Raw genomic sequence first — 26,060 nt, 5'->3', positions numbered from 1 at the left:
ATGTAAAACAATTAAAATTATACCAAGTTTCAAGAACCAAAGTTAGAGAACATCAAAACCAAAGGCAGGCAAGAATAACGAGAAAGTCAAATTCATTGTCTTCCAATTCCCCAGTTTTTAACAAAAAAGGTAATGGACAGATGGCAGTTACCCAGGAGAGCCGGTAAGAATTAATGAATTCATGAAAAGACTAGGTGCATACTAAACACAAATTAAATGGGGACTGAGTAAATAATATGACCCTGGAATGGAAAACAAAAGCAACATGCTCGATAACCCCCAATAGCCTTTTCCTACTGCTAACATACTAAGAATATAGTTCACTGGCCTTGTTAACTAAACAACAGGTTATTTATCATATTATTTAGCTGCCAATTTATCAAACCATTTGGGATATTATATATAGTGTCATGATTCTTTCATAAAATTTCTGGTACACTATTGCAATATCGGTCTATATAATATCCTAGAATCCAATTCACATCATGGGGTTTCAAAACACAAAATGTCAGCAGAAAACAATTACTAAGTTATTTTGTTGTCTCGGGGTGTCAGCTCTGTCACAAGCTTGCCCATACTGAATGAGTGGCAAAATGTTACTTTAAGAAATACTTATGAATGGATAGTTTGGAGTCAACCTCACAACTCTTCCTTATTAAAACCACCAATGTTAGCACAGTCAAAACAGTAGGAGTCTACTCTCCATTCTGACTTTCTTATTCTGTCTAGAAAATCTTGGATGTACTTAACTCGACCAATACTTTCCCACTTTAAAACCAAAGGAATCCAGCTACATCAAGAAAGCACAATGTCGTTATAAAAATGCCAGTTTAGTATCCCAAAATCTCTTGCTTCCTCAGAGGACAAAAAGCCATGTGATCAACAGAACATAAGCATTATTTCTAATCTTTTCCCTTCACAAACAAAAAATCCCCATTTCTGAATTAGCACTTGAATACTATACATTCATTTTCCCTATGCAGTATGTACGTCTAATCAACATAATGTTAATAAATGACCGAAAGAGGCAACATGAACTCAACAAATCTGAACATCTGCATTGTATTTTTATATCATTAAATTGGAAGCAGAATTTCAGGTTACCCGGCATATAAAGGCAGAAATTTTGTTTCGGATCTACAGAATAACAAGACTCGTATTGGGAAAAGGCTTTTAAAAACAAAGACAAAAGCAGTTTTCTGAATATATTCTCATGAATAATATGAAGTGCAATGCAGATAGCAGGGATTAATTGAAATCCAAAAGCTTCTTACCAAGTACCCCAAGGCGATAGTTGACTGTGATGACTATCACATTGCCATAACTTGCCAGAACACTGCCATCATATAAATTTCCAGTGCCTTCCATGTAGGACCCTCCATGAATATACACCATCACTGGCTTAGGTCCCCCACTGTCCCGAATGTCTGGAAAAAAACAATGAGAACATTTTATCCCAAGAAAGTGGCAAAAAAAGATACATGCAATAATGTTTTCTTAGTGAGGTTATTTTTCTTTTTCAGCGTGTGTCTCTCAAGCAATATATATTAATTACTGGGCTGGGAGAGGGCACAAGTGTTTGTTTCCACACTTCATGCTTTGAACAGACTAATAAGCCAAGAAATGTATGAACACATAATTTGGTCACTGAGTTTGTTTAAACAGGTGGAATTTTCAACACTATTCATTTGGCCTAATTCTGCCCCCATGGAAGTTGATGGTAAAAACTGTCCACTGACATAAGAGCAGAGTTAAGCCAAAGATGAACTATTCTGAAAATCCCACCTACAGTTTTGTGCATATAGTAACACATGTATAGTGTTAAGATGAATTGGATCTGGGCCTATGTCTAAGTAGGCGAAGTCATGTATTCTTTGCTGGCTTCTAACAAGGTAAGAGAACTTGTAAAGGAGTTGCGAACATGCCTGAAGTTTATAGTGTCAGACTTATTCTGGGGAAAATGGTTTGCATGCTTTAGACCTCAAATCAATACTATGCTGTGCCAGATGGATAAGGATAGGAGGATACTTACTTTTTTACATAATTGAGAAAAAGTATAGATTGGCCAAGATATTCAAACAGAGTTGCATGAAATTAGTTTCCTAAATCCATACCTGAATATCTAAATAAGTGGCCTAATTTTCAAAAGTACTGAATTGGCATGGAACTTCAGGCATCTCTTTTTGAAAATCTTGGCTTTTTTGTTTCAGAAGATACTTAATTTTAAATCTTGCCAATTTCCAAATGGTAATTTCTTTGGTTTTATAATCAAATTTTCCTTTGAAAAGGAAGGAGGTGAGAAGAGAAAGAAAGAAAATAAAAAGCTTTCCTCTCCTTTGCTGCTGTAGGTGATGATGGGGAAAGTCACTGCCTATGCACGACTATTAGAGAGACAAGGTGAGGTATCTTGTACTGGACCAACTTCTGTTAGTGAGAGACAAGCTTTCGAGCCACACAGAGCTCTCTCATCAACAGAAGTCAGTCCAATAGAAGATATTACCTCATCCACCCCCTCTCTTTAATATTCTGGGACTGAAACAGCCACAACTATGCTGCATATACGCCACTATGACTGTATGGGGAAATACTGAAATTGACTATATACAACATGCTGCATATGCACAAAGTAAATAAATTGGGGAAACGGGGAACATTTTGTAACTCTCAAAACTTTCATTTATCAAATATTAGATGGAACCTATAACAATAACAAGCCATAACCAGAATGAAGTGTGATTTGTAAATTGATGTGTCCACTTAAGTAAAAATGTGGATCTCTGAAGTAGAGTCAATTTTTTTTCCTCCATGGTCCATTGTGGGGAAGTCCATCTGACAAATTCAGCATTAAACATTCATTATGAAGTCACACTATTCTACTAACAGCTATTGGCTATTATGAAGCCATACTACTTCAGCTACTTGTTGAATTACAAATTTCATTTTAAAGATTCTTCTTAGTGGGTCCAATAGTCATGCTGGGCTTCTGGGCAGGATTTGTTACTAAATGCCAAATTTTCCCCTTAACCATCATTTTCTCAGAAATAGGAGATATAAAATGAGGGAAAGGTTTAAAATTAAATTGTTATTGATACATGTTTGGATTAATGATATTTTGATTTGATCTGCTACCAGTTCACCATTTTCCATTGCCAAAGACAGCACACAATGCTGCATTCTAACATGTCTCCAAAGAGATTATGAAAATTAGCAGACTGAAGAGGATGTTTAAAATTCCAGAGTAAGGAAAAGGGAGTTCTCTCAACATCCTGGAATAAAATTTGCTTTCACTATGAAAGATAACCATGTTCATTATAACAATATTCACGTTTTCTCCTGTCCCTGCTCCGTTTAATATCAGTGTGGAAAAGGCTATCTTAGATTTATGAGTTATTCCTTTTATTTTGGGCACACTCAGTGAAGCAGTCTTCAATAAAACTCTTCATACTTCTATCTTGAATCATATCCCAAGTATGGCAAGGACAATGATGAGATCAGGCTGTTCAAACACAGGAGCTCCTTCATCTGTATTTGGTGACAAAGGCCAACACAGATGTTTTTGTTTTTATAAGGGCAGCTACTGTATAATTTTTGTGTTGTTTGTTTTGAAAAAAAAAAGAGTCAGAGTGCTCAAATTCCAGAGATAGGCTCTTCTATACTGCAAGTTCTAGAATAATCATTTATTTCAAAACAATTATGATGCTTAGAGGTGGCCCCATTAAATAACCTGCCCTTCACCCAAGCACACAGTAAATACTTTTGAATGTGCCACTCTCAGAGTTTAAAGTGAAGAGGGCACATGTTTAGGTTTCAAACTTGAGTAGAGCAAAGTCCTTTCAAATTCATTAAAGCATTTATTTCCAATGGCTGTTTACACACAGCTTTTGCTTCCTGTTTTTTTAGCATGGCTACAACTGAGAAAACAATGATAAATTATTAATCTGAAATCACTAAATGACTGTTCACAGCAGAAACTGTACACTGTTAATTGTATACTTGGAGGTAACACAGGGGGAGATTGTTTCAAATTCTTCTTTAATTAAAATTACATGGAATTAGAAGGCACCAACTGTGAACAGTAATGAAATTTTGGTAGCACTGTTCTGTTTATGTGGAAAATAATATTGGGGTATTTAGAGAAGAATGGTTGGATTTTATCGGAAACAAATGATGAACTATACATTCATGTGCAAAGCAAAGTTCAAGGTATAAAGAAAGGATTCTCTGATAAATTCAGTCTACATTATGCCTATCTGTGATTTCCCTGTAAATATTATGCTTGAAAAGGTTAAGAACAGGCAAGCACTGCAAATTATTCTCCATTTATCTATATGCCACATCAGATAAGACTAGATGCAATATAAATTTTCTACATGCTGCTTTGTCAAAGATCTCAACCTTGACTTAAGGATAACCACTTCTAGAAACTAAAGGTGGTGGTTCTGTGTCTCTCACTCTTGGAAAGGGAAGTTTAACAGTGAACAAGACCGAGCCACACTTATCAAGCTCACCTGAGAGCAAACTCGAGATCCTCAGATGAAATATATACTAAGGCTCTAATCCTATATCAGGAGACAAGTAAGTTAATGGGACTCTGCACATGTGCGCTCGCAGATTCTAATGCAGGATCAGGTCCTTACCATGAAATGTAATTTAAAACAGACTAGAGACTGTTCAATTTTGAGATCCAATTTTGCATTTCATGTGAAGTCAGTGGGAATTTTGCCTGAACAGGATTGGGGTACTTTATCCACATCTGGGTGTAGTTGATAGGTGTAAACATTAGGGATAGAGAGGAGTTGTTTAAATGGGACAAGAGAATATTATTAACTAGAAGTGAATAATTTAACTGGTATGAAATTCAGAAAGCAGAAATGTAGGCTTTGTAGGAAGAATCACTACCTAACGAGTTCCATTGACCTTGAAATATGTGGCCAAGGAACTGGTATAAGATCCATTGTTCGACACCTTTAAAAATTAGAGTGGACAAAGTAGTAAAAATATTGTGTAAGAATAAGTCTGCATTGGTAAGAAGAAGGATTAAGGGGGGGGGGGATTTTCAAAAGTTTCGGATTGGAGTTAGGTGCCCAACTCCCACTGAAATCAAACAGGACTTGGACACTTAACTCCCTTAGCTACTTTTGAAAATCCCATCTACATGACCTGACAGGTGTTTTCCATCTCGAACCCCTGAGCCGATATCAGCCCATTGTGCCAGAGTATTGCAGTGTGGTCAGTAAACCGCATGACATTAGAATATCTTCAATTTAATACATTGCAATGTCTAGACAGAGGTCCAAATTCTACACTCAGGTATACCTTTGGAGCTTCCGTGAAATCAGAATTTAATTCGGAATGAATCAGGGAACAGGTTTATCCATAGTGTACTCTGTTGAAGTCACCAGAGGTGGACTTGGCCACTAAGGGTCTGCTCTGTAACCCTTTCTCATGCTGAGTAGTAGTTACTCATGTGGGTAGTCTCAGTGTGAATAAGGCCTGCAGAATCAGGCAAGGCTGCCGGGAGGCAAGTGGGGCAATTTGCCCCAGGCCCCGGGCCCCGCAGGGGCCCCTATGAGAATATAATATTCTATAGTATTGCAACTTTTTTTCATGGAAGGGGCCCCCGAAATTGCTTTGGCCCAGGCCCCCTAAATCCTCTGGGTGGCCCTAGAATCAGGTCACAAGTTTAGTATTTCTACCAAGAGTTTGGAGTTACTGACAAGAAGTGTGAAAATTTTCAAAAGAAATGTATATGGGACATCTCTATTCAAAATCCTCCCTGACTCCAAACATCTCATTCCCTTCATTTATTCATACCTGTGTTTTGCCTTGATACCATGATTTATTTGGTCTTAAATTGCCAACTGATACTGTCTAAGTAGATGTGTAGTGGGCACATCTGATATTTATTTTATTTATATGGCCTATGTAAATACATGCTCTTATTATGGTTTCCATCATTCTTTTAAAAGTCTCACTTTGACATTATAGAGATATGTGACATTTTTATTTACCATCTCAGGTCCATTTGGGTTGTGAACATGTTATTGTTGAAAACTGTTAAGAAGATTTTACAAGCAAACTAGCTGCTCAGGAATCCATGTACTTCTTACTTAGCAAGATTCTACATATGTACTGTTTTAGCTATTCCAAAATAATTTTCTAACAAATTTTGCATAACGGCACCAGTCAATGCAACTATTTTCACAGTTTAAAATCTCCTTTGAAGTCATTTTACTTTGAGTTCAAATCTATGAGACACTAAATACATCTATAGTTATTTTAATAGTGTAAGCCAGTGTCACTGAAAATCTTATTATGCAAACTTCCATTAAAAATAATCACATCTTTTAGATGTGTTGTCAAATTGAAGGCCTGACAGCTTGTGACCATTAAAGAATCTATTGCACTTTTCTTAAGAGTGCAAGTGTTTAATCCTAACCTTCTGACAAAATTCCAACTCTCTAATTACATTCAGCCCACCTAAATACCCCCTCAAATTTCAGTTGAATGTAGTATTCTTCTTCAGCTCCTATCTTAAGCTTTTGGGTCATTTTGCTGTATACTCTAGTTAAGCCGCTGGCTACATTTCACCTGAGAGGTGACTGTATTTAAGTGGTGGATGAAGTGATCCCTATATAGCAATTGCTGAATTTGCAAAGTGCTTTGAGATCCTTTTTGTATGAAAGGCACTGTATAAATGTAAGAGATGCAAACTAGGATGAAATGCAAGAGTTGTAATTCTGATAGGCCTTTCATATGTAAGCAGCAATATAAGGTTCTAATTAGAGAAGGACTCTGCAACCAAGTCAGTAGTAACTTATAAACTACTGAAAGATGAAAGTTAGGAGTGCAAAAACTGACAGACCCTTCACCATACTACCAATGGTTGGTAGGGACAGAATAATAATGGAACCCAATAGAGGCTGTCAGAATTTTTACTACCTATATTTTGAAGTGTTAGCAACACCATTGTAAAAATTCAATGTAGAATGAACAGAAGCTCTCAGTCAGAGGGGGAAAATATTCACTGAAAAATTTAACATGCAAATAAATTTTTTACTCTGAAATTTTGATGCTCATGGAATGAGAAACTAATATGCCTAGGTGACAGTGTGAGCAGGCACTGTGCTGTCTGTGTATATCAGTCAAAGACTCTCCCTCCTAAATTGCAACATTTATGCTTTTCCAGCCGGGCTGGAACTGTAATTATGCTGAAGCACGTGGTTGTTTTGTGAGATAGACAAATGTGTACTACTATATACTGTTCTCTAAGGTCAAATGGTTTGAGTCACAGCTACCCAAGAGACGGCCTTTCTTCTTGTGCTACCAGGGCAATAGAGATCTGCTGAAAGAATTGAGTTAGCAGTTCCCTAGCTTACTTTTAAAACATTAAAGCTGGTAGAGGGCTCTTCACCAGAAATACCCAGTCCTGGAATTCACTTCCCTTCTTGGTACAATAGAGCTTCAGTCTGTTGACTTTCAGAACTGGATGCAATGTCTAGCTCTTCTCCCAGACTTTGGAGAAAGTGGTGGAGAAGGGCTAGCCTTGGAGTCCTGGATTCCATTCCCTGCTCTACCATAAACTTCCTGTGTCACCTCAGGCAAATCACTTAGCTTCTCCATGCCTCAGTTCTCCATCTGTAAAATGGGTGAGCCGCTTTCCTACCAGGGAGGTTGTGAGGATAAACACATTAAAGATTTTGAGGTACTCTGATACGGTGGTGGTGAAGTGAGACAGAAAGATAGGTGAGCTACAGAGTGTATAGGATTTCTGATGGACGAGGTGAATCCATTGGTGACTGAGTTTTCATATGTTTGTACAGCACCTAGTACTCTGGGCCACAATTCCAGCTGAGGATTTTACTAAGAATTATTTTAATATATATGTACCAAAAATGCCTAATGGAGAGGTACTTTTTAATATAAATCCAGATTAAACTAAATTAATTTATGAAAAAATAGTAGGTGACTAGGATGAAAATATTCAAATCCTTTACATTTTTAACCCAAACAAGGTTTCCAGATCTGGGAAGCTAGTTTATTCACTGCCTGAGAGACTCTTAGTTTAATGTTATATCTACACTAGATATTTCTTACCCATTTGTCAGCAAAGGTGCAGATTCACTAATGCTATATACATCACAGGTGTTTTTACCACAGCTCAGTGGTAACACAAGTGCAGCTACCTTGTTGTTCAAAAATAGGCAAGAAAACATCCAAGTGTAGACAAGGCAAAACTTTTAGTACAGCTCTTGTGAGACAGATGCTGGCCTGTTAAGACATATAAAGGTTATACAGTTGCAAGAATGCAAACAAAATGGGAAAGCAAAGAAGTTTACATAACTTCTGACTTTGCACACATTTTACACTCATAGGACTTGAAAACACCTTCATTTTTTAAACTGCAAATTTGCAGCTCATTAGCCTGTAATGTGCACTAGTGCCTTTGGGTCTCCTGAAACCAAAAATGAAAAATGATCTCATTAAGGCTAGCCTAATGGTTGTAGCACATACAGAAGACCCAAGTTTGATTACTGATCCCAGTCTCCTTTGTCCCTGGGCTGGCAACGATTGGGAATGCTGATGCTGTAGTAGTAACACGTAGTACATGGGACTGGAGATTATTTAATACTGTTTTATGTTGAAATCTGCTGCTAATTAAAGTGAGAGACTGACTCCATAGGGAGTACTGTGTGGTCCCTTAATCCAGGTGGCTATGATCCAGGCTCTTGGTAAGGGCTCATTGAGCCTCTAAAGAAACATAGGAAGGTTCTGTGCTCTTTGCAACACACTATACTTAAATTACGTGAGAGGGACCGTACAATTATGCAGCACAGCCCTCTTTGCCATGGCCAGCCCAATCTGAATAGGGTATTTTTGTGTAACTTATTTATTTTTATATTTGTTTTTGCTACCCCTAAATGTTTAGTCCTCTGCAGATGTTTGCACTGACCACAAGTAACTGTATTGCAGAATTTGTCAGGGGAAATCTGGGGGTAAGGTAGGCACATGGTTTGATATATTGACATATTGGGTGGCTTTTTTGGAGGGCAGGGGGAAGAGGAGGCAGTTCTTTTGTTTTATTTGCTTACCCACCCTGCCCCAAGTAAATTTAATTTGAGGTTTACGGGGGTGGGGGGCTGTTTCAATCCTGCCTGTGCAACCTAGACCATAGAGCCCTGGAACTGGAAAGTCCAGCCTAAGGAGATGAGGTCACAGCAGTGCAAGTTGTCTGCTACCTTACAGTTATCTGGCTGTGGAAGCCCAGTACCAAAGCATGCAGGAAATGCACCAATTCAGCACTTCTCCTGAGTATTCTCCATAGTGACTGTGGCTCGCCAATGGAAGATATAGTTGACCTGTCCCTTTTGAAATCTTTGAGGAAGGTGGAGGAGTAAACAGTGTCTACCCTTGCCTCAGGATGAATCCCCCAGATCCATCTGCTCCCACTAGCACAGAACAGGGGAGTACAGTTTTCATCCCTGATGCCAGAGGGACTGAAATCCCAGTCCCATAAACTAAAATAATTAGTTATAGTTGTAATTAATTATCCCCTTTCAGTTCAACTTTACACCCTTACAACCTTTGGCTCCTCTCCTCAGACTGCCAATACTGGTGGTTGTATGGACAACAACATGTCCACCAAAAATGGATGAGACCATGAAATTCATTTAACATAAGCTACTGAACTTCCATTTGATAGTCACTGCTGTCACTACCAGTCTGAGCTGAATTTAACCTCTTGTCTAAATTTTCTGCTTTTAAATGTATCTCACTAGAGATTTAACTGTAAATTCTAAAATTCAAGCAACTATTGGAAAAGGATACACCACTCACATATTGGACCATCTTGGGGGTCAAAAAAACTCTCAGTCCTGAATGGGAGTTGGGCATGAACATGCCAATGGCACACAGACCTGAATGGGGATGGGCAACAACTTTATCTTTAAATGTATAGAAGGGTGTTGGGATAGGAGCTGCCAGTCGAGTACCAGTGGCAAAATCTTGCAATACAGGTAAATGTGCCCATGGCCAGAACTATTGGGATTTAGTTGCTATCTTTGCCCCTGCTAATAGTTTTAATATCAAAATGTATTGTTACAGGATTAACACAAGTGAATAAAATCAGATCAGGTGAATCTAAGCAAGTCAGGTGATACAATACTTATTTTTCTCATCTCTAAACAGAAGCTATTTGAAGAAAAATATGAGCATCCATTAATAGACTGTCCTCCTTTTTCTTTAGCGTTATTGAAAAGGAAAGTGGTAGAGCTCTGTAGTTACAGTTATTCTATCATTCATGCAATGGTACTTGACCAACAAGCAGATGAGAGAGGGATGAGGTAACAACATTGGCAGTTTCTAAAGAGCACCTCAATTTTCTCTTTGAAAATAAACAAAATAGGTGAGATCTAGAACTATAAAACTTAACAGAAATGGGCTACACTGCTTGAGAGAAATAGTCCTAATTACCAGTGTTTGCATGTTGTTAGTTTCTAATATGAAAAAAAAGGCTTAGACTTATATGATTAATGTTGATCATTCATAAACAAAAGTAATGTGTTCAACATTTTCATACTACCTATTTGTAATAGTGTTTGTTAATGTGTTCAATAACATCAGCCCAGACAACTGTAGATCTTTGTAATAGTAAAAACATAATGGACCGCTTCAAATTGGTGAAGATCTGCTCAACTCCACTGAATTCAGTGGAATGAGGCCAATATACAGCAGCTGAAAATCTGGCTACCTTTTAAGTGCCAGGCCTCTTGTCTGAGTGAGATTAGGTATCTGAGTTTACATTTCTTGACATTATAATGCAGAAGGGAAGGGTTTTTTGTGCTTTTGTACTGAAAATTCAGTTGCTTGAGAGACACTTTGTAAGAGCTTTCTAACATTTTCTCTTTATAAACACAATATTTTCTATGCTTATCAAACTGAGATCAGTTGGTGAAAGAGATATCTTTGTATTTGGTGAAATATATAAATACAGAGGGTTAGAAAACATGCAAAAAGGTGTACAGAGAGACTTAAAAAAAAGTGTTAGTTCAAATAGTATGGACAAAATTCAGTCAAAAGGTGGGATGAAACATATCAAAAGTCCATTTCAAGAAAACAAAAACCCTCGTCTTTAAATATTGTTACTCGTTTGCATAAAAATGTAAAACTTAACAACATTCTTTCTTTTAAAAGAATTAAAAAAAATATATATATATATATATATAAACAACAAGCAAGAAGACAAAACACATCAAAAATGGGAATAAAAAAAATCTTCAAAAGACAAGAAGTTAAAAAAAGAGGGGAGAAAAAGATTTTCAGGGATCCTTGTCATGCAAATCAGTTTGGCGGCAAAAAAAAAAATACCTTCGTCTTCAGCACCGTCATTATCACCTAAATCATCTGTCTGTTTCTTTGTAAGGGGACCTAGGATTGAGAATGGAGAAAATGGAGGGAAAAAAAAAAAGACAATTCAAGAATATACAAGACTGAGGAAAAAAATAGTCAATATTAAATTCCCAAGGATGTTTCAAGAAAAACATTTGGGGGGGGGGAAGGGAAGTTCAGCACACACATTTTTGTTCTGTTTTTTAAACTTTATAGCAAAATCTCTCCTCTAGGGTATGGCTATTAGAAACATCTAACACGAGAGGCAAGTAGTGCCTGATACTTTACATTAAAAAAAAAATCAAGAATTAAAGGAAATGTTTACTAAAAGCATACCCACCACAAACAAATAACCAGAAGCTATATTTATCGCTTTCATTTTTAAATTTGAACAGGTGGTGACCAAAACAACCTAAAACCAAATTAGCTCTCATATTGATGAAATAATGTTGCTGATAAATACCTTGACAATTGGTGAAGAGAAAATTTTCTGTGAAAAGTAAAATCAAAGGTCTGAGTAAAACCATTTTAGCTCCTGATTAAAAACAACAAGCCTAGGTTTGGCTTTTTTTTTTACTCATTTATTATATTCCAATTTAAATACAGCTGTGGACTGAAAATTCCCTGTAACCTTTCTTTGACCACCTGCTGATATATGTATTAAAATATATGAAAGTCCCAAAGTGGGCTTTAGAAACAACGAGTGAAATCTTGGCCCTACTTAAGTCAATGGGAGCTACATTTTCCATTGACTTCAGTGGGACTAGGATGTCACACAATCTATACAAAAGTAACATTTAAAACACAGGCTATTCAAGTCTCAGCAGAGGCAGGACAACTAACATCTTACAATCAAAACTACGAATAATGGAATTAAGGTTTAATAATTCCCTTCCATATTCCATGCCAACACAACGACTATTAACATGTAAGGAGATTCACTTTTTTTGCAACAGAAAAAAATTGCCCTTCTCTCTTAGCAAGTAATAAAAAATACAGCAGAAGAAAAGTGAAAGGCTGTAATGAAAATATTTCCATATATCATGTATTCCACATAGTTATGCACAAACACAAGACAGTATTATCTTGCCCTTTTTCAGAGCTATCCAATTTCCATGACATTCTGTAATTTGCATGCAAAAAAAGCAATCAGTACAAACACAGGACTCAAGTTAAAAAATGCAGCCATGCACCTAGTAGAAAACAAGAACTTTCTCATGCATAAAACAGACAAAATCAAGAACAAAGATGAAAGGTCTGTGTCGATATCTATAGTACATGTAGGCAAGAGGCACACATTAACTTTAAGCACATTGAACAATGAAGTAGTGTTAAAACATTTGTATTTTAAAAAGCTCCCATCTATTTCTGTTATGTTACAGGATATTAGTAATTCAACATTAAGCCTGCGATCTGTGCAAAGAATGCTATAGCTCTGATTAGTGCACTTAAAAACAAAAAATCTGAAAAATGTTGTTTGTATTGCACCATGTGCATGTGTTTGACAAACATAAATAATCCATGATGTACCATGAAATTTTAGTTGTGAATTTAGAAACCAGACCATATACACCTCTACCCCGATATAACGCTGTTCTCGTGAGCCAAAAAATCTTACTGCGTTATAGGTGAAACCACGTTATATTGAACTTGCTTCGATCCGCCGAAGTGCGCAGCCCCACCCCGCCCCTCCTCCGGAGCGCTGCTTTACCACATTATATCCAAATTCATGTTATATCGGGTCACGTTATATCGAGGTAGAGGTATAGTTGAAAACCACAGTTGAATACCTTAATTACTGCATCGGTCAGGAGAATAGTTTCAAGCTCATTCTAAATACAGAACACTGGAATTATACATCATAAATTCAACAAGAGAATTTTACAATTACACCTGCAAGCAATCATTCTGTTTAATTCAGAACCTTGGTGAATGCAATAGCTTCTGCTAATGGAAATCCTCAATATAATCACCAAAAAGTATGATATCCACATAATGTAACCCTATCTAAATGCAGGTAGCACCCTACTGATTTGCGGCTATCATTCTCACACCATAGCTACTATACTCCCAAAAAAGGACAAAACCACTAAGTATAGCAAGGAAACTAGAAAATCATTCACTTAAAGATATGTTTTCAGTACAGCATACAGGGAAGAATCAACTATTACCAATTCTAAGAGATATGCATTTAGTAACCAGCAATGGCATGTTACAGTTAAAAATATGTATTCTTTTAAAGAGTTTCTTGACAACTATTATATTAAAAGGAGTGACCCACAGGCAAACCTAGAGACTTCTGAAAAGACAAATGTCTCATGTATTTCTGTAAATAAATTGTGTAGAGGGAAAGTTCTCTTTCTCGAACTGAAAACATTTAATTGCAGATAGAAAGATACTAGTCCCTTATTATGAGGGATGTCCGTCATATGGTACATTGTGTTTCATATCTGTCTAAAATCAATATAATCCCATATCTTAACAGCAGTCATACAAAGAATCAAACACTGTTATGTAAAGGCATGATCTTGTGCTGCAAAATGATGCACAGTACTAGTGAAACATGCCCCTTACAAATAAGCTTAGCCTCTATTTTTCATCAAATTGCCTTTTGTTTCTTTGAAACGTAGGTGGTCACTTTGCTGGTCAGCTTGCTACATAGCCATATTCAATACACACAATTCCCAGTAACAGTGGGAAACACACTGTTAATGGAATCAAATGATCTTGAACACACTTCAGGCTAGCATAGTTTAACATGGTTTGTCGTCTCAGTGTAGTCCGGAATCCCAGATTTACATTTAGGTTCTATCAAGTCTAAAATAAGAGGCTCAACTAATCTCCTCTCCTGGTGGGGAGAATTCATTTCTGATGGAGGCAGGTAGTAATACCATTGCCCTCCCTCCCCTGGATAGTCTTCCAAGATAAATAGTAGTTGTGATTTCTAGCATGACCTGGCCCATTCCTGCAAACTTTATTGGCTACAGCAGGGGTCGGCAACCTTTCAGAAGCGGTGTGCCGAGTCTTCATTTATTCACTCTAATTTAAGGTTTCGCGTGCCGGTAATACATTTTAACGTTTTTTAGAATGTCTCTCTCTATAAGTCTGTATATTATATAACTAAACTAGTGTTGTATTGTAAAATGAACAGGGTTTTCAAAATGTTTAAGAAGCTTCATTTAAAATGAAATTAAAATGTTGATCTTACGCTGCTGGCCCGCTCAGCCCGCTGCTGGTCTGGGGTTCTATTCACCTAGGCCGGCAGCGGGCTGAGCGGGGCCTGCGGCCGGGACCCCGGCTGGCAAGGGTCCGTCAGCCAGAACCCCAGACCAGCAGCAGGCTGTGCGGGGCTGGCGGCCAGAACCCAGAGGGCAGCGGGCAGAGGGCTGGAGTCAGGGCTGGGTATGTGGGGGGGTGTAGGTGTTAGGGCAGAGGGGGCGCTGGGTATGGGTGGAGGTGCCAGAGTCAGGGCTAGGGTTGCGGGTGGGTGGGGGGATGAAGGAGTCAAGCAGAGGGCTGGGTATGTATGAGGGAGGTACAGGGCTCAGGGCAGGGGCCTGGGGGGGTGCGGGGCTCAGGGCAGAGGGTGTGGTGTGGGGAGGGTTGGGGGGGTCGGGGGTCAGGGCTCAGGGGAGAGTGCTGTGTGACTGCCCCCCTAAAAACTCTCAACCCCGCTGCTCCTTGTCCCCTGACTACCCCCTCCTGCCCCCAACTGCCCCCCAGGAACCCACCCCCTATCTAAGCCTCCCTGTTCCTTGTCCCCAGACTGGACTCTACCTCCTACCTGTCCCCTGACTGCCCCGACCCTTATCCACACCCCCGTCCCCAGCCAGACCCCCGGGACTCCCATGGCTATCCAACCACTCCCTGCCCCCTGACAGGACCCCCAGAACTCCCGACCCATCCAACCCCCCCCAACTCCCTGCCTGCCCCAACCCCTTTCCACACCCCTGCCTCCCGACAGGACCCCCAGAACTCCCAACTCATACAACCCCCCCAGCTCCTTGTCCCCTGACCACCCACTTCAGAGACCCCCCACCCTAACTTCCCCCCCCAGGACCCTCCTTGCTCCCGGTCCCCTGACTGCCCTGACCCCGATTCACCCCCTGCCCCCTCACAAACCCTGGGACACCCATGCCCCATCCAACACCCCCCCACACCGCCCCTAACTACCCCCCTCAGGATCCCCACCCCATCCAACCCACCCTGCTCCCTGTCCCTTAACTGCCCCCACCCCTTATCCAACCCCCCCAGCCCTGGGCCCCTTACCATGAGGCTCCACACAGAGCTAGATACGTTGCTCTGCGGGAGCACACAGCCCCGCCCCTCCGGTTGAGCAGGGAGCGTGTCTGCCTCCCCGCAGAGCCAAACGCTGCCCTCGGGAGTGTGCAGCCCCGACCCCCAGAGTGCTGCGTGTGGCAGCATGGCTCCAGGGGAGGGGAGAAGGCAGAGAAGGGGCTGGCAGCTTGCTGCGCTCGGCCCCGCGCTCCGGCCTGGGAATGCGGACCCCGCAGCTTGCCGTGCCGGGAGAGTGGGGCCATTTGCCCACCCCATGCACACGGCTATGCTTCTGCTCCCTGCCCCCGCGGGGGAAGTGGAGGGCAGAGGAGAGCACGCCGGGCTGGGCAGGATTTTTAGTGGCATGCTGGAGTCCCGGCAGGCTCCCCGCGTGCCATTAAAAATTGGCTCACGTGCTGTCTTTGGCATGCATGCCATAGGTTGCCGACTCCTGGGCTACAGCATCCACTTTGGCAATGGCCACCTCAGAGCAACAAATGCCTACCTCTTTCAATATACTTTCTGCCACGGGAGATCTACTCCTGAAGCCAATGATGTGGCTGAAACCTAGGTCATGGTATCACAGTGTAGATAGGCCTCTGTGACTATCAGTACTTACCTACATCTCAGATGTATTAATGTTTATAAATGATCTGTAGTCCTTGGATGAAAGGTTTGTTTAAGTACTATTGTTCATGTGGCTGTCTGAACCATTAAATTCCAAAAGAAAGACATTGTAACCTTGAGATCTTAAAGAAACGGTGGCAATTTTTTTGTTTGGCTATCTATGTTAGGCACTTATGTGGCACCCATAACCATAGTGCCTGAGGCTAGACAATAGAAAAGCCTTCTCAAACCACCAAAGCAGTGGTAGAGGTTTTAGACTTGGCTTTCCTTTGCTTCAGCAGTGCTTTTCATTCCAATATAGTAAATAATGCCAACTGTTTCCTTATTCTCAGGAATAATAGACTCCACTGATTGATACTGTTCCTGTGTCTGCCTACTAGTTAAGTTAATAAGATAAGGGCTCAAACCTGCGGCCCTTACACAGGAAAAACTCCCACTGAAGTCAACTCAGGCAGTAAGAAAACAAATCCTTATGGAAAAATCCTACAGAATGTAACAGACAAGAATATCCTTTCAATAAAAATGTTAAACAAGCTCTGGAAATGTATAGCAGGGACAGTTAGGTTCAAATAAATATTTATAGAAAGTTTATGTTTATGCATCTATACTTTGCCTACAATAATTTCTATGGCCATGTATTCACTATTAGATTCTATAGGGTTTTTCCATTGGGAAAACAATTGGTTTTGATTTTATATTTTGTGCAGGTGCTAAAAGCTAATTAAACAGAATTCACTAAATGGTAGCGAGACAGGGAAGACAGAACAGCATAAAATAAAGCTTCTTGACTTTCCAGAATTACTTCTTATGACTACTGCATTTTTATATATAAGTGGCTTTATATCTACTTTTTCATTCCGTTGTTCCACTTTTGCCTCTTAGTATCCTTGATGAATACTCACAAGTTCCCCTTATTTTTTCCACTCATTCCACCCAACACTTGTGCATCTATTAAAAAAAATCCTTTTATTATGTTTATAAACTAGCCTTCAAATAGAAAGAGCAGCTCACTGGTCTGGACCAAGTTGTAACCATCATTTCTGCTTCTTTTTAATGCCATAAATATCAACTATTGGCACACTAAGCAGGTATCTTAAATTATGAAAAAAGAGAGACTGAAACCTCTAAAATGCCGATGCAGGGGTGATTTATTTTATCACGGAACTCTATAGGGTTTGAGTCTCCCATTGTAGCATACACAACTCATTAATATTAATGGAAAAGTAGACCCTATGTCAATTGAAAAGGGAGAGAAAGTGATTATTGCATTTTATGTCTCATCAAGACAATGAACAGTCTTATTGCAAAAACATAAGGAACGCTGTGTGTAAGGAGAACTCCTAATGAACTCTGAACTCATTTAATTCCAGAATAGTGGTTCTTACATTACTGAAAACATAATTCAGATTCTTCACTCTGACTACTCCAACTGATGCTAAAGGAGGATACAATGCATTTTTAACATCTCTATAACTGACCACTCTATGCTTACAGTGGAGTGTCCTTTTTAAATGGAATTAAAATATCAGCATTTCTGTGTGGTTAACTGAAGAATAATTATGTCCTTCAAGATAATTAAAATCCAACCATATTAACACTACCTTTTACCATTCCCTTTGATGCAGGACTAATGTACTCTCAAATACGTTAAAGATGATTCTAAGTTCTCTTTATGGTCTTGTTTCAGGAGAAATTATCCATGGCCTTTTGTGTCACACATGCATTTGAAAGGCATGAAAGCTGTGGATGTTATTAGCTTTTGACCTGGCAACCCTAATCATCAAAAACTCATAATACATATAGTCACCACTTCGATAAAAAAACAGAAGCACCAAATCCTCACCTGAACTCAATGGAGCTACATTGATTTATACAAGCTGTGGATCTAGACAAAATGTTCTATTGTCACAATAATAAGGAGGGGAAAGAAGGGTCTTTTATCCTGGACTTAAGTAGTGTCCAAGGATCAGGTAATCACTACTGATGATTCTTTGAGCGCCTGCATTTAGATGAGTGTCATTCCTGGCTTAAATGGTCTGTCCCATAACTGGAAATGGGTGAAGGTGGTTTTAACAATGGAACAATATGGGTACTGCCAAGATTCATTAAATGGGTTGCTACATTTTGGAATTCTGGTTCAACATTAATTGCTCCATACCTATAATAATACTATTATAGATTTACCTTTAATTTAGGTGAGCTTCTATCCATCTACCACTATGCCTCCATTATTAGTATAGAAGTTTTGGTTGGACATTTAAATGATGACATAAAATTTTATTTGTTCATTTTAGACATTTGGGGCTATAAAATAATATCTGAGGTTTTGTTAGATCAGATGTCATTTTCAAACATTAGGTGACATGGACTCCAACTGGAGTAAATTCAGATTATTTTTTCAAAATAACATTGGTACTTTTCACATGTATAATGATTTTTTTAAATTTAATTTTGGGATGGTCTCAACCTCCTAAGACCTTTACGCTCCATTATACTCATTGCTTGCAATTCTAAAAATCAGACATCTGACATATGGTTTCAGGTGTATATGTTTACATACTGATACAAGTCTTTATGACAGTTGCCTGTATAAATGTTATGACAAATTGGAAAGATCCAGTATGATGGTCACTTACTGAATGGTGGTATAAAGTGATTTTATTCATGAAAAAAAAATACATGAAAAGCAGCTAGGGGGAGAACCAGAACCAGAATTTCTTTGGGAAGAGATTTTCAGAAGCACAAATGACGCTAACTTGGAGCTAGGCTCCTAACTGCTGCCCACACTGTAATTGGGAGTCTGATTGCAGCATGCATAGGCATACCCAAGCGAGCATGGGTGCTAACAGCAGTGAAGCTCTGGCAGCATGGGCTTCAGTGTGGGCTGTACGAACCCACCCAGGACCTCAGCTACTTATTATTGGTACCACTGCTATTAGTACCTGCACTTGTACAGCTTGGTTTTGCCAGCAGGTGACCTCTTTCTTCATTCTGTCTTGTACAATTCTTGTTTATTGTAATTACTTTAAGAAAAAACAACATTGTATGGCACTTATTACTGCCTTCAAAACCCAGCGTGACTCTCCCTACTTGTCAACTCTTGTCTCATTCTAGGTCCCCTGCCCCATATTCACACCTACTCCAATGATGTGAGCTTCAAATGCCCATTCATCCATTCATCAGCTTCTCATACAATCATTTCTGTTCTGTCTTCCATGCTGTCCCTTGAAAAAGATGAAGAAGCTTCCTGAACTTATCCATAAAGTTCCCACCCTCTACATACACAAATAACTGCTGAAGACTCACCTATGAGAAACTTACTGACCTTGGTGCACTTGAGGAGTAAATAGATTATATTTTACATGTCCTATTTATTCATATTTGCTAACTTAACTGTATAATTGTTGCTCCTGCCATCTGTTTTCTTTTCTCTTTAGACTGCAGGCACTTTTCTGTACGTACCACAGAAATAAAATAAAGAATAAAACACAAATCGATAAAACTTTGAGATCCACACTTCCTGCTTTCCTCAAGCCCTTCATCTTCCTTCTCATCGATACAACCTGACCCCTGCTTAAAAGCCCATTTCCAAATGTACTGTCCAGAAGAGGGCTTCAGATATAAATGAGGCATGATAAGGAACTGGGTTCCATTTTTGACCACCACAATTGCTATTGGTCCATATGATTGCATGCACTTCAACTGTTCATAAAAAAAAACAAAAAAACCCCCCGAAAAGATGATTGCATCATTAGTCTCTATAGAGGCTAAGTTTCTTTGTCTTCGTTTCCACAGAACCTAACTCTCCCCTAATGACCCTTACCCTAGCTGAAAATAGGTTCCGTAAGGCTTTTGTGATGACTTTGTGACCAAATACTGTAGTTACACCTGCCAGTGAACTACAGGGACAAAAAAAATAGGCATAAAATCGATTTACTAATTGCACCCACAAGGAAGCCACTTTCTGTGAAAGCTTCCCTGTTTAAGTGCATACACTTCAATCTCCAAACAGGCTATCATGGCACTGCTTACCTATCCCCCGCTATATTTCTTCACACCAACATACTGCTGAGTAGTTAGGACAGGATACCTAATCCTGCAACCTTGACTTTCATGAATAGTCACACTTGAGTCAATGGGTTAGATCCTGATCTCTGTTTTACCAGTGTAAGTCAATTCTAGATGTATATGGGTGTAAATGACATCAGAAATGGGTTCAATGGTGCTACTCATCTGAATACATTTTGCAAGATGCAATTTTATTTTATTTTCCTTAGGACACTGATGTGAATATTTTGTATGGAGGCAACTATAAATCCGTATATGATTGTAATGAAAGTATATATCAGGCATTGTGGCCATCCAAGGCTTTCCTTTACATAGCAGGCAGCCATTTAAAAAAATTCCAAAACATCACTTTTATCCTAGCAAATAATTAAGCTTATGCAGAATAGCTTGTCAAGCAGTCTCCTCATTAGTGAGACATACAGAAGAGCATTCTATTTAGGGGTGGCAAATATTCTATTCCCAGCACAGTGCAGCAGCCAAATGTGTCACATGGGGTGCTGTGGCTGGAACACATTGATGTTCTCTCACAACAGCCAACAAGTCTAGTACTTTTAGAACACAATGTTTAAATTAATGGGCAATGCACTGAATTTAAATAAAGGCCCAAACACTTGGGCGTGCGATTTTGCTGGGACTATTTATGCCATTAAAGTTCCTCATGTGTCTAAGCACCTGTAGGATCAGTCTCTATCATCAGAAACACCTAATAAAAATTCCATAGATTGTGATAGCACTTACAAAATGTGTCAAAAGATCCAATTAAATCTTATTTTTGTAGTCATGATCACTGCTTTCTGGTAATAAGTTAGATAACTACCAATCTTTTTTATATTCTAGGTACTAATGTTCATAAAATGGATTGGAGGGGTGAAGAAAAAAATCTGATAGTCTGGCAATCAATCTTTCTGGCTCATTTGAGTACTGGAAATCACACATACCTATTGTAACTTCTTAGCCACATTGGCTTCCATCACATATACCAGATGCCAACGCAAAAGGAAAAAATAGCAAGGTAATAAAAACCATTAGGGCTAGACTCTATGAGCTTGGTTCACTCCCGTGGCATAGGGGGATGGAATAGGCACTTGGGATATGGTAGCAGTGTAAATAGTGCTGCCCCTCCCATATGGATTCCGTTGGGAGGAAGGGGGGGCAGCTTTAAATTACATTGGGGCTACACAGGAAACTATGGAGAAAAAAAATCAAGGCAATTTTAAAAAATGATGGCTGGATAAGGCTAAAACACAAAACCTCAATGCCAGAAAATCTAAGGTTGAGGATGGAATGCCAGACTCCGAACTAGAACTTTAATTTCAGAGATTTCCCATCACAACAAGATGACCATTTTTATACTGTTTTTACACATTCTATAAAGTAAATCTAAGTGATACAATAAGATATAGTCATTGTTTCGACAATAGTTGGCTTTACAGCATTTACCAATCACAATCCCACTCCATTTGGTTATCTCTTTAATCCATGCAGCTTTTAACATTTAACTTGCATTAATAATTCACTTTGTTTTACAAATATTCATACTGCAGCTATGACACACCGCTATAATGAATTCATTCTTCCACAGCTGCTCTGCCAGCTGAATTGAAAGTGCATGAAACAATTTTCTGTGTTCATGAGTAATGACTAGGGCCTAGATCCTGCAAAGACTTATACATGTACGTAACTTGAAGCATCTTAATAGAATCAATGAAGCCAACAGGCTAAATTTTAAGTTAATATAAAATTGGTGTAGCTCTACTGATTTTGATGGAGCCGTACAATTTGCATTCTGAAGATTTGGATCAACAGGTCAACTCGTGCTTAAAGTTTAGCATACAGTGTTGGCACGATTGGGCTTTGAATTGAAGGGTCAAATTTATGCTAGACAAAACCTCATGGAGTTACACCAGGGATGAATCTGGTCCATTACTAGACTTTTAGTCGGTGGCAAATAGTATTGATGGTGCCCAACTAGCACATACTAGATGTGAAATAACTCAACATTCTTTACATTACAAATATATTCTTCTTTATTCTATTTGGAATCTAGATGGAATACTAAACTCTTGTTATAAATCTCAGATAAGTTGCTCTAGAATTGTAAGAAGGATATGAACTCTCTTTATTCTATAAGCTTCCAAAAGATCTTATTCAGCTCGTGTGGTCGAATCGCAAGTTTGGAGTTCAAAGGACCACAATTCAAATCCCAGCAGAAGAAATTGGCCACATTGTCATCTATCAATATTAAAATACTTTCACTTTTTTCAACGGTCTTCAACATTCATGCTGCAATGGCTGATTTAAGTGTGTGAAGCTTTCACAACATAAGAATGTACAAAGGGATACTGTTGCTACTGAGGAAGCTACACTTCTGACACCAGGTCATGAAGTCACCACCTACCTTAAGCTATGTTGCCAGATGATACCCACTGCTACCATCTGCCCAGAATACCTAAATAAATGTAGTACAACCAGTTTAAAAATTGACATGCAAGGCCTAATTTTTACTATACTGGGGAGAATCACAAAGTGCAATCAAGCATGGCAGGCCCAGGATTTAGCACAAAACTATGAGTTTGTCAAGTCAGTGTCACATTACTAATCACGGACCCAACTATACTTCCTTCAAAAGAATCAACTTTAGTTAAGGCAGTACACCAGTTCTATTGGCCTGGACTATGAAGAGAGATCCATCTGCACAACAATCTCTTGGGACTAGATTCTGGTGCCCTTCTTCATGCTGGATACCACTATATTCCACAAGTAGCACCATTAAATATAGTGGTTGTTACAGTGGCTATGTAGTTGACCTGTGGCACAGCTGGGAATAGAACCAGGCCCTAGATACTGGAGTTTGCTGCCAATGAAGTAGTAATTGCACGTTACAGAACAAATCAAATTAATCTATAATATTTTCACAAAGTAACCATGAATTACAATTAAGCATGAAGCATTATTAGGCATAAATTAAGTTCTGCCCAGATCCATCACTTAGACCACATCCTTCCAGACTTGTGTTGTCCACTTGTGTTGTCCATAACCTGTGTACTATTTATAATGCATGACCTCTGAGAATTTAAGGGCTGATGTAATCAAATAATTACAGGCAAACCCTCATTATCTAACTATCTATCTCTGGGGGCATCCAAAATCATTGAATAACCAGGGCTTTTGCAGTAGCTGTAAAGGAAGGCTGAAGGTGTTGCTTAGGTGGCTTCTTTGCCTGGCCCACCACCAGAACATACAATACGTGGGTGGGTCAGGAGTTTAAAGGGAACCATCTGCTAGCCAGGTTTCCCATTCCCTCGCATCAACCCCAGCTGAACAGCTTTCCTGCAATGGCATGCGTAGCTCAAAGAGCATGGGAGCTGCCTTGCCGTCTGCTACTCCGTCCCATTCCCCTCTCATGCAGGCTCTGTCGCAGAGACAAAAAGTAGGGAACAACAGCCCTGGAAAGCTTTGTTGATATTTTAACTATTGACCTGGAGGCCACATAGCACTGACAGACAGAATCCAAATAACATCTTTAAAATTCACCCAGCAGAGCACTTCAAAATCCAGTGCTGAACTGGGAATATAAAGATATTGTTGGAGGGCATGCAGCTTGTTGTTAAGGGAGGAAAGCTCTAACCTTTAGGGAGAAAGGCACTCCTTCACTTCTCTGCTCTTAGCCAGTGGCTCTCAACCTTTCTAGATGACTGAATCCCTTTCAGGAGTCTGATTTGTCTTGTGTACCCCCAAGTTTCACCTCATTTAAAAACTACCCGCTTACAAAATCAGACATAAAGACACAAACGTGTCACAGCACACTGAAAAACTGCTTACTTTCTCATTTCTACCATATAATTATAAAATAAATCAACTGGAATATAACTATTGCACATTCATTTCAGCGTATACTGTATAAACAAGTATAAACAAAATTTCATACAGACAATGGCTTAATTTGTACTGACTTCATTAGTGCTTTTTAGGTAGTCTTGTAAAACTAGGCAATTATCTAGATGAGTTGATGTACCCCTGGAAGACCTCTGCATACCCCGCAGTTGACAACCACTGCCCCCCAGTTGACAATCCCATGTACCCCCCAGTTGACAACCACTGCTCTAAGCCTCTCCCAGGACAGCAAATTTGGGAATTATATGCAGGGGCGGCTCTAGGAATTTGGCCGCCCCAAGCACGGTGGCACGCCGCGGGGGGCGCGCTGGCGGTCGCCGGTCCCGCGGCTCCGGGGGACCTCTTGCAGACGTGCCTGCGGAGGGTCCGCTGGTCCCGCGGCTCCAGTGGACCTCCCGCAGGCATGACTGTGGAAGGTCCGCCGGAGCCGCCTGCCGCCCTGCCGGCAAAATGCCGCCCCAAGCACGCGCTTGGCGCGCTGGGGTCTGGAGCCGGCCCTGATTATATGGTGCAAAGAGACTTGTGTGGAACCCCTGTGCCAGAGTGAATTTCACCTTGAATGACTTTAGTTTGTTTCAGTTAGGCACCATACACCATGGTGTGTGAATATATTTACGCACCTGTACACACGTGGACATACAACCACACATACAAATTGATTGTTTCCCTAAACTGTGAGCTTTTCAAGGTAAAAGCTGTGTTTACCTGTTCATGTGGACAGCATCTAGCACACTGAGAGTGCTCCCAAGTAAGAAATGATAAATGCCGAAAATAAAATAAAAACTCAGACTAACAACCTCTTGTTCGGTGCTGCACCATTCACACAGTTTGTTGCATTATAAAATAATAACACTTCAACTTAAATGTTTCTCCATAGTTCAAAGGATTTAAGGGCATCCTTACAATACTCTTTAATTGGGACTTTGTCTACTAGCTAAATTAAACATAATTATAATTGCCCTCACTACCACACCTTTTGACAGAATGAAAGTGCATAGCTCTCATGAACAATGGTGGGAAAGTTCAGAGGGCAACACATATTTCAAATATTAGAGGGGTAGCCGTGTTAGTCTGGATCTGTAAAACGTGACAAAGAGTCCTGTGGCACCTTATAGACTAACAGATGTATTTCAAAGGCTATCTAGAGAAATATGAGACATGGGGAGTTGCACCAATCTTCTTATATGTATATACAGGCTTTTTAGAAGAGCAAAGTTTTTAGGCAGGAAAATTCAAAACATCTTGGCATAGAGTGTCATTGAACAAGAATAGTACAAGCAGTGTTTGAAGATTAGAAGGATCAAATACATGTCATAAAAGAGTCATTTGCATTCTGACATGTTTTCAACATTAGCGTAGCTCTTGTTTTGAAACTACCATTCACTTGTTCTGCATGTTATATTAAGCATTCCCATATGGATACATAAAGCTCTTATACTGAATGAAGCATGAAAAGAAATCAGCACAGCATTTCTAATGCAGCGGAACTAAAAGACAAGCACAGAGTCTGAGGCCATGCATTTAGACAGCTGCAGTGGACTCCTACACAGGAACAGGAGGTTCAAAACAGATGTAAACGGAAGCCTTCTTCACCCACTTACTATTTAATAGCTGACTATTACAATACTGAAGTTAGCGAATAGGAAATGGCCAATAAAAATAGATAGACTCACAAAATGTCACGTCTGGGTATACAGAATAGATTTTGAAAAGTACATCAAGTTTAACAGCAAAATGTCAACATGGCCCTTGCTTCCACTCCCACAGTACTCATTAAGGTGAGAGTTGACAGGTTGGGGACAACA

At 39.5% G+C, this 26,060-nt stretch overlaps 1 protein-coding gene across 1 annotated transcript in view; it reads right to left on the bottom strand.

The window, feature by feature from the left end:
• The window catches only part of NLGN1 (neuroligin 1), a 468,962-nt gene that overhangs the window by 291,415 nt on the left and 151,487 nt on the right, over positions 1 to 26,060 (bottom strand). Inside the window, exons 4-5 of the mRNA XM_045031370.1 lie at positions 11,368 to 11,427; positions 1,275 to 1,427 (exon numbers count right to left, since the gene is read on the bottom strand). Of these exons, the coding sequence (XP_044887305.1) occupies positions 1,275 to 1,427; positions 11,368 to 11,427 (213 nt within the window). The remainder of the gene's footprint in view (positions 1 to 1,274; positions 1,428 to 11,367; positions 11,428 to 26,060) is intronic.

Source organism: Mauremys mutica, chromosome 9, assembly GCF_020497125.1.
Source record: "Mauremys mutica isolate MM-2020 ecotype Southern chromosome 9, ASM2049712v1, whole genome shotgun sequence".
Lineage (NCBI taxonomy): Eukaryota > Metazoa > Chordata > Testudines > Geoemydidae > Mauremys > Mauremys mutica.
The sequence above is the reverse complement of the archived record's forward strand: the minus strand, read 5'-3'. Positions and strand labels throughout refer to the sequence as shown.